Source organism: Buceros rhinoceros, unplaced genomic scaffold (assembly GCF_000710305.1).
Source record: "Buceros rhinoceros silvestris isolate BGI_N320 unplaced genomic scaffold, ASM71030v1 scaffold5712, whole genome shotgun sequence".
NCBI classification, from domain to species: domain Eukaryota; kingdom Metazoa; phylum Chordata; class Aves; order Bucerotiformes; family Bucerotidae; genus Buceros; species Buceros rhinoceros.
In genome coordinates this window covers 1,084-11,175 of record NW_010399382.1, presented here as the reverse complement: position 1 = coordinate 11,175, position 10,092 = coordinate 1,084, and the positions used below count along the sequence as shown (strand labels likewise).

General features: G+C 45.2%; 1 protein-coding gene across 1 annotated transcript; it reads right to left on the bottom strand.

The window, feature by feature from the left end:
- Positions 1 to 991: 991 nt before the first annotated feature.
- LOC104489286 (E3 ISG15--protein ligase HERC5-like) lies at positions 992 to 9,258 on the bottom strand (the record flags this gene model as incomplete). The annotated part of the gene is made up of 13 exons (XM_010131430.1): positions 992 to 1,014; positions 1,643 to 1,747; positions 2,056 to 2,239; positions 2,390 to 2,492; positions 3,029 to 3,088; positions 4,292 to 4,386; positions 4,690 to 4,763; positions 5,083 to 5,231; positions 6,005 to 6,135; positions 6,723 to 6,814; positions 7,599 to 7,820; positions 8,376 to 8,452; positions 9,126 to 9,258. Coding segments are annotated over 13 exons (1,448 nt in total), but the record flags the coding sequence as incomplete, so codon positions are not given.
- Between the last annotated feature and the right edge of the window lie 834 nt (positions 9,259 to 10,092).

Here is a 10,092-nt window from a genome sequence, read left to right as displayed (position 1 = left end):
TAACACAAACCCACCCCTCCATCCCAAAGGCCACCCGCCTCCCAGGTGCCACCACTTCCCACTGGGCATGGGTACTACATTTTGTCACCTCTACCTTTAAAAGTGACGCGAGAGATTTTTAATCCAATCAGAATAAAAAGGATTAATGACTAAAGTCCTTCAAACTCCACCTAAAAGTATAGAAACTGTGTAAAAAGTGGCGAATGAAAGGGGGATTTTGGGGAACAGAAGACACCATCGAAACTTTGGGAACAGCCGACGGGCTGAGCCTATCTTCTCCCCCCCTCCAGGGACGCCTCTTGGTAAGAGCTCTATATTTTGTGCACTTAAATACTAACATCAGGCTAGCTATTAATAATTATATTACTATAATTATTAGTGTTTAGGTTTGCTTGCGTATTTAGTTTTGTATGTGTGTGTTTGGTGTTTGCTCCAAATCCACTTCGCCATCAATACCCTATTCCCGGTATCATTTGAACCTGCATTTTGTCACACATTTACACAATAAATTATTATTGTTGATCTAATACTGAAGGGATTTGTCTCAGTGTCGCTGCTAGTGAGGGTCCCTGAACAGGTTAGGCGAAGATCCTCCAGTCCTGTGGGCTGCCAAGAGGGACTCTCAGTGACGCTGCCAGCGTGAGCCTGGCAGGCTGGCCAAGTCGTACAGAACCCGGCGAGGTTCCCCTTCCTCCCGAACAGGAGCGTGGGAGGCAGCTTGGGTGCCAGGGTTTTGTCTTTGTTGGGTAGCTAGCGGGCTGGACGAATTGTAAAGGGCTTGGAAAACCCTCCCCTTCTAAGCCAGGGATTTTAATAATCAGCTCTCTCTATCTTCCTGGCCTCCGTTTTGTGACAGTAGCACAGCACCCAACAGTGAGAAGTCTCAGAAGGCCATGTATAAATGAGCAAGAAAGCCATTTACAATGAAGATCCCTCAACAGGATTCCCCCAGGAAAGAGGGGACACTCGCTTTGAGTGTCTTTAGTGTCTCTTATTCATGTTCGTACTTGTGGCCTGGCAAAGATACGATTTGGGGGGGTACAGTCAACATGTAAAGGTCCAAATGATGTAACCACTTACAGCTAAAGATGCTCTAATTCTATTGTCCCAGGTGACAGGCTCTTAAAGCATCATGCGGCGTCCCTGTGGCAGCCACAATGTGCCAAGCGGGGGGGTTGGGTTTTGAATGCTGTGAGCGGTTACTGAGGTGAGGGATCGCACCAGCAGAAAGGGGAATGGGCATGCTCTGTCGTGGACACCACATCCATAGCTCTGTATGGATCACACACACGTGCCTCACCACTGAGAGCGTCCCTCCCCCTGCCTGTAACAGGGGCAGGGACATGCTTCAGCTCCTCATTTCTACAGAGGGTCAGCCGGGCACAACTCAAGAGCACGACTCCTTCAAAGCTGCTGTAGAGCCAAAGAGATTCCTGAAGAAGTTAAATGACAAGGCCCCATGTTCCCTTGTAAGAAGGAAAGCCAGCGAATTCACAAGTAAAAAGGATGAAAATACTGTAACTTGTGCTGATACAGCCCATTTAATCATGATCCAAACCTTTTCTCACCTGGTAAAGATTCTGCAGTATTTGCAGAGTCACTGTTTCATGTGGGTGCAGTTTGGAGGGGCTTCTTTGCCCACCGCTGACTTCCATGATAAATTGAAACAGGTTTTTCTGGGAGACCCTCTGATAGAGAATGACCAGTGTCTTGAAAAAGGATGTTTCTAGATTTGACCACAGGCATTCTGTAAAGAAAACAGGTAACATTCAAATAACTGCAATTTATGGATGAAGCCACATTTCTGCTTTTTGTCAAATTAATTAACCCCCCCCCAAAATGCTTAATATTGCACTACAAAAATTAAACCTCAGACTGAGATGATTCTTTTTTTCTTGTGTCTTGCTGCATAGTCCCCATGTTTCTACTCCTACCGAAAGCATTTCTTCCAGCATTTCTTCCGGAACAAATTACGTCACCAATACTAACTCTTGCTCTGCAGCTGAAAATGACCAGGAATTTAAAGCGTTCAGTTCTATCCTCACAAAACCCTACCAAGAGTTTGCAGGTCCTTCAGCTGGAGCTTCATGATGGCTTGTGCTAGAAGCCCGAGAGAACGGTAAGAGCTGTCATCCTCTCCCTGCAGAAGGAAAGGCAAGATCAAGTAGACTCTGAAATTTTCAGGTGAGATGGGAGAGGAAGACAATGATGGCAGTAACTTCTCAATCTCCTTTTGCACCTTTAAAAGTCAAAAAAAAAAGAGACAAGGGGTAAAATGCAATTATGTTTTGTTTTATGAATTAGGCTGGTACTTAATTCCCAAGTTTCATGCACAAATCCAGAGCTCCTCAGTATCTGCACAGTGAGGATCCTTATATCAAACCCTTACCTCCTGGAAGACCTTTGGGTTTTTGCTGATCTTCTCATAAAAACGTTGCACTTCCAACATGTCTACACCCGAGGCTTCTTTGGAAGTTCTGAAATGTTTGTCTCTATCACAAAGGAAGAAAAAAGAACACCACATGATGTGAGAAGCCGTTTTTTGTTACTGATTGAATAGTGAAGCACCTTACCCTTAGAAAATACTTGGAAAGTTCAGCCCTGACTCCAGTGGGTATAATTTCATCTATTGGTGTGACCTGATTCATATTGTGTCCTCCCTGTCTGGTGTAGCTGCGCACCATCAATGGCAGGCTTCCTGTATTTCTTTGTAAAATGACTTCCATTTCAGTGCTGGGAGGAGCTACTATAAACCCTTTGGGAGCTGTAACATCGCCTGAAGGGATTATCATCATCTGTCAAACGCCACTGTGGGATAATCTGCTAGAATGTGGGCTTCTGTAAGAACATCAACAGGAGTGGGTGGATGAAAAACTTAATTTTAGCTTGAGCTTTGAAAAACACAGGCTTGCTTCTTGCAAATTTAGATACAACTGGTCTTCTCTACATACGTAGGCTAAAACAACACTCTGCAGTCAGTTTACGTGCAGCCAATATATTCTTTTATGTCTAAGTCAGCGCACACTACCTTTTCTCCAGGAAGCTTCCGTTGATGCAAGCCTCAGATGAAAAGATCAGACTGATATTCCTGATAGTAAAAAACAAACCAAAGTCAATCCTTGCAACATGAGTAGCAGCTTCAGGCTTTTAATTCTGAAACAACAAAATTTGCACGTCCAAGTGTGTCTGCACCTGACCACACACATAAAGCCTTTCTTGGCACCACCGTACTGAGAGCATTGCAGAAGACATAGTATTTGAGGAGCTAGTGATCACCAACAAGCCACCTCTGCTCTCCTGGGCCTTGTAAGGGAACCTGCTCAAGCACCCCATGCCAGCCTGTGCTGCGTGCTAGCGGGTGTTATGATGGATGTATCTTTTCCTGACAAGCTGGAAAGTTATCTGGTTTTGGTTTTCATGCAAAATGAAAGGCACTATGCTATGGGAGGGAGGAGGAACCCCTCCACAGATGCGATCTTTGTAGCACGCTGAGGGGAACTCCATCAGGGTATGCATTTGCTGCTGCACGGATGTCCCAGCACCTGAAGGGACATTAGAGTTACTCACTACCTGTATTCCTGGTTCTGTTCTTATTAAAGCAGCTATTTTATCAATTGATGTCAGGCCCTTCTTACTGAGATCTGGAAAGAACCCTCTCTCTCTCACCTTCTCAACAACCACTTCCCATATCATCCAAACCATACTAAAACTGGTCAGGGAAATATTTAGATTCAAATTAGCCAAGATTTTAGCTCAAAATCAGCAGCTGGAGTCAGATTTGTCCAAAAATAACCTCCCACACAAGATCTGGAAAAAGACTGTGTAATCATAATTCTCAGCCGTAAGTGTAAGGCTTCTCGCAGTGGTACACACTCACTGCTTTTGAAAAACAGATTCCTTAAAGAAGGGATCACTAACTTCTAAACGCCAACATGCACAGGACAGTCCAGTACAGGTAGCCCGGATTACAGTTTTTGCACAAGGCCCTGGTCTGCAGACCAAACATTTCGCTGACTGAACTTGTCGGTTCTTCATCAACTTCACCACCACTCTGTGCAAGAGGAGGGGGACAGGCTTCTGAAGGCAGGCAGTGTGTCCTGCGAAAGGGCTGTCAAAGGGCTCTTGCCTATCAACAGCTCTTCTTCCTGGGCAAAACCTAAGGAAGAAGTGCTGGCACAAGATACTGTCTCAGCTAAATTCTGGAATATCAGTTCCTACAGTAGTCTCCAAAGAATAGTAACTTTTAAACATGTATCGGGGAAAAAAAATAAACAGCCCACTTCTGACTGACTTTTTTATACTTTCCCAATCTTGCGAACTTGAATTAGAAATCCACGTGTCCACATCTTTATCGTTCAGAGTGGCAATTCCATTCAAACAGGAATTCTGTGTGAAACACATGAAAATATTGATGAGATTGCAGGTCTAGCAGATAGGATTCTTTTTTTCAAGCCAATCATTACAAGAAGATTTCAGCCTAAGTATGAACAAATTAATGGTCATCCAGCACGATCCACATAACAGATATATAGTCGTAATACAAGTTAGTTTCTGGGTAAGCATGGGAAGAACTGCAAGACACATAGATGAACTTGGAGCACGAAAAGCAGGATGGAAAATCCAAATGTTTCCAGCAGAAACAATGAGAACAATGGTAAAACTAGAAGCCACAATCAAATATGCACAGACCTTACTCACCTTGCAAAGGACAATACTTTGGTTTCCTCCTGCACTGATTTTAATCACCTTTTGTGACGTGTTTTCTTCTGTGAAAGAAAAATATTTTCAAAGTTACATTTGAAGAGACAGTCATTATCTTCAGAGAGTTCAGTGCACAGCTGTGGAACAGTAAAAAAAATTCCTCAAATAGCAGCTGTCTGTCTAAAAATTGACTCTACGTGGCCATTATCCATGATGATAAATCAAGCAGCAAATGGAATAACCCATTGCTAGAATCTATTGGGATCACCAAGCAAGCATAAGACACAATGTTAGCCTCTCACGGTAAACATAACATCAAGCAAGCAACCATCTCTCTGAGAGAAACTAATAGAGGTTGTACACATCTGCAGCGGGCATTACTCTGACAGGACTTTCCAGTGTCCTCTGGTGAATTGACGGGAAGCGGTATCAACCGATTACGGTCTCTCTCATCTCCCAGCTGTACTTCTTCATCAGAACCAAATGAATAGACTTTGTCCAAGGAGGGGACATAGACCAGGGTGCGCTGTCTGTTCAGGAAAAGAAAAATGGTCCAGATAAGCTAATACCACTGGGCTAGTCAGAATGAAATTCACAGATACATCTTCAAAGTGGATCGCTGAGGCTCGTTTTTAAAAGTCCTGGCAGTCCAGCTATGGACTAAAGTCTTAGGACCCTTCCTTGCATAAATATTCAACAATAAAGAAACATACGGACTCAAATTTCTGACACCACCCTCTAGTGTTTGTGATTTACCCTGGTTCCACATACAAAAATAAAGGGTTATGCCTTGCTAGCTTCAAGTCCTTCCATTTTTCCAAGCACAACTTCTATGCTGCTGAGCATGATACAAAGCTCTGAAAGGTCAGTGGGAGAATTTTTCTGGCTCAGTTCCAGAAAGGCAGAATTAAATTGCATAATTACCACCACTCTTTGGTTCTTTCTAAGAAGCCAACAATTTGTCAAAGTGGGCAGGAGGTCAGTGACTCTCCTGACACAGGCTTTGACAGAGTTTTGCCCTTTGTAACCCAGTACACCCTTAATTTCTCGGAAGGCCAAAAACTCAGGGCTTCTGGTAATTTTTTGCAGCCCTTTCCCTCAGCTTGGCATGGGCTGAGGTTTCTGCTTTCCCAAGGGCTGTGGAAGGAAGGTGGCTTACACGTGAGGAGTGGAGGATATTCTGGCGGTGCTCACCTACTGGGATACAGGGTTTTGAACGTACTGGTGACTCCTCTCCCTGCTGTTCTTCAGTGATTCCCCTAAGACCTTGACCTCGGAAGGCACATTATCGGTATTTCCCTACCTGCCACAAGCAACCTGCGAAACTCGTGCTCCCCACAGCTCGGCCACCACACGAGGCCTGAGTTCATTCCGAGTGGAGTTATGTCCAAGCTGGCCAGCTCCTCCTGCTCCAAAGGTACACACCAACCCCTCCTTGAAGATGAAGTAGAAAACAACAGGGTCACTCTATTACCTACAGCGTTCAAACGGTCACCACTGAGAAAGAGAGCCAGCAAGATACAACATGTTATACGGGACTTGATTCAAACCATCCCTGATTCAAACACAGAGTTCACTCTGCATCAAGCCTAATCCTACACTGTAATGTCTTAATCATTTTACTCTTGAGAAAAGCAATTTACTCTTGAGAATAACTCCCTGTTGCTTAAGAATTTTACTTGTGTGAGTAAACCCTAGTGGATTAGCTACTGTTCGCATTTTCTGAAGTCCTCAATATGCTATCAAAAAGAAAATCTATTTCAAAAAGTACTGAGAGTTGATCCGCACCTCTTTGCCCCAGGATTCCCATTCACCACCTCCCTGCAAAAGTTTGCACGCAGGTGACAAGAATCTGAGAAAATGCCAATTTTCCCAATAGCTTGAGATAATCCCTTGGGAATCAGCTGCAGTCTCGGACAGAAGCAGGCTTTGCCATCCCAGTTTCTCCGTGCTGACTTTTAGCAGTGTATCTTTTCTCCCAGGGTGAGGTCTCAGGTGCTGACTTTCCACTTCAGACTCACCTTGGAGAGAACTGCAGTATGATCTGCCCCACATGAGATAAATACAGTCTTCCAATGCTCTAATGCTCCAACATACGATGGACAGTCCCTGTCTGGAAAGAAGACTGCACTGCTAAAACGAAAGGGTACTGGGGGGTCTCACACAAAGAATGATTTAGCAAATACCAGGGTCAGTGCTTTTCAGTACTCTCTGACAGCAGTTCCTGTATTTACAGCTTGCGTTTGAGTTGTTTTCTACCTTCCACTATAACGTATTCTTTCTCATAATGTTCTGTCTTTTTCATAGTGTTTTCTTTTTATTTGCATTTGATATGAAACAAAATGCAGCACTTTCACATCTGCTTGTCAAAAGGTACTTGGCTTCAAAGCATCTGACTCTCAAGGATGCGGACTCATTCGGATCCTGCTGACCTCAGGTACTGTCTGGCTAGGACAACTCCTCTAGCCCTCTAAGTTTGAAGGCAATGCATGACTTTAATTCTTCTCTGACTCTGTGTTTACAGAGAGTTAAAGAAGACAATGAGGTATAAAATAGATTTCTTTCATGCAAGACTGCCTGGAGAGAGAATGGGAGTGGAAAGGGACCTCTGAGACATATGGTTTGAAGAGCTCACAATATCCAGCTGGCCACATAAACTGATGTGGAAGTTCTCTGTAGAAACACAACCCCTAAATCCCTTGCCCCTGCATGCCTTTCCTGGTTAGGATACAATAGCTCAGAAACAAATAACTTCTCCAGACATACTTTCTTCAAAAGGTTTTACTGCCCACTGCTTGCTGCAAAGGGTCTTGACAGTCCAGAGCCACTCCTGTGTCTGCACTGACCAGGAAAACACCCTCCTACTGCTTTACTCTCAAACTGCTGTCCTTCCTTACCTTCTGAGTCTCCAAGTCCCAGCTGTCCAAAGTCATTCTTTCCCCAAGAGTACACAGCTCCAGAGAGTGACACGGCAGCGCTGTGAGCTCCTCCAGCAGCAATTTGAGCAAGTGGGATGCCCTTCAGTGTTTTCAGCAGCTGTGGCTGGTCAATGAGTGTGGTTTGGCGTCCCACTCCAAGCTGTCCATGGGCATTCTGGCCCCAGGTAAACAGCTCGCCTCCTTCACATACAGAACAAAAGGAAACAGCTCAGCTCCACTGCTTCCCTTGAGTCTTTGCACTTTGGGAGTAGGAGCAAAAATCAGTGTTTTCAGGGACCTAGCTCTAAGGGGAGACCAGCAGCCAAATCTCCCTCTTTGCCTCTGACACACTTTTGAGGCAGTCCCATCGCTGCCTGTGAGACTCAGCACAGCAAGAAGACAGGCAGGGTATTTCCACCTCTAAAGCCATACTTGCAAGAAGTAACTAACCAGAGAGGTGCTCCAACTTAAGAGTGAGCAAGTCTGGCTACTGCAGAGCGGGGCAGCCACATCTGGTCTCCACAACACACCTTTGTGGCGGGGGAGTGCTCAGAAACTGGAGAGAAAGAGCTGCAGGTCCCTGGAGGCTAGGAGGAAAGGGCAGCGCTGATAGCCAGCGCTCTTTGTGTCCCCACCCGCTGCTCATTACTCTCTAATGATGTCACCAACTGCCGGGAGGAGTTTGAACCTGTCCTGAGAACAAGCTGCCATAATGCGACTGCCGTTTGGAGGAAAAGTGGGCTTGAAAGAGGCTACCTCTGGATAGCGCCATGGCGTGATGGTCCCCACATGCTATTTGAACGATATCTTGGTTTCCTAGTTCTTTCACAAGCCTACAAAAATAATAAGAAAAAACAAACAAACAAAGCGAAACAGATCAAAACAGATGGATGCTGTGCTATGAAGCAAAGGAAAGGAAGAAGATCCTCTGCTCACCGAGTCCTAGCATGTTTAATGGGAATTTATGTGGGGAAAAATAGGTTACCCGTAAGCTGGTTCACCTCGCTCTTATACTGGCCTACTGATTTGACTGTGGTTTGCACCACAGGAAGCTGGAAGAGAATCAGGCTTAACCCTGGGCAGACTAACAGAAAACCCCACAGCAAACTGCTGTGCCATTTTCAGATGATGATTACCCTCACACCTTAATCAGAAGGTGGCAAAGTTCAGGAGTGCTTGGGTCTTTCACCCACAGTTTTCCCAAGCCACATGTAATTCCCAAGTCATTGCGTTATTCTGGAATGTACTACCGATCCTTACTAATTTTGAGAGAAACCTGGTTTGTGCTTCCCAAGCAGCTCAGATCTTTGTATTGTCCTCAAAATCAGTGCACTTCTTGCTGGTTTACAAAAGAAGATAAAGTTTTGGGTACTAGGAATGTATGAGTTCCTGGTCCCTCTCTACATCAGGAACACGCTTCAGTCTCTTGGATGTTACCTTTAGGAAAAGTGGGTCACATTTTCTGACTGTTACCATCCGTACCTCCGCTCTGTGAAAGCTTCTTACCTTGTCTTAGAGCAGCCAGCTGAAGCTGTAGTCCAGTGTTCAGAAAGCTTCCCATCAGCAGAGAGAATGAGCTTATGTGTTGCATTGTGGTTTGAGCATTGCATCTTCTCATTCACCCGTGACTGTGTGTGCTCTTCAGAAAAATACAGACAACGGTCACACTAAGGCAGCGGGCATTTTAACCATCCTGTCCCCCTCCCCAAGACCTCTCTGTGCTACTGCTTTCACCAACAGCTTCTGCTGCTCAGCAAAAAGTGAGACAAGTGTGTATGACATATTTTCTCAGGCCCCGTGGGGTTTCAGAGTCCTACCCACTGCTTGGTTTCATGCCAGGTGACTCCCCTGGCTATCACTAAAACACATTTCTTCACCTCTTAGACTGCTGTGCCACCAGCTCCAAAGACAGTCAGCAAGACAGCAGCAGAACCACACTCTGTTACTTTTGCACTGCTATGAAAAGTGTCCTGGGGTGATAAAGCACTTCCTGAGGTATCTGACTACTCCAAATTTATCACAGCCTTGGGGATGGGATGCCTTAGAGTCAGATGTTTTACAAGATACTGGAGAAGCAATGACAGAATAGTCACATATTGCTTATTTCCAGCAGAAGGAAGTCCCTTGTCTGCAGCTGAGGGGCCGCAGGTGCTCTTCTAACCCCGAGACACCAGATCTACTCAGTTACCTGCATGCAGCCCTACGGCAGCACAAGTGTCTGAGAGCCAGGATGATCAAGCATGAAAGGTATTCAACAGCAAAGCCTTCCCTCATTCACCTAACACCCATGGAGAGTCACTGTCCACTATTCTCACACTTCCCCAGCTTAATCATGACATGTAATCAGAGAGGAAATCAGTTACAGAATCAGAGAATACCAGGTTGGGAGGGACCTCAAGGATCATCTGGTCCAACCTTTCTTGGGAAAAGCACACTCTAGATAAGACAGCCCAGCACCCTGTCCAGCCAAATC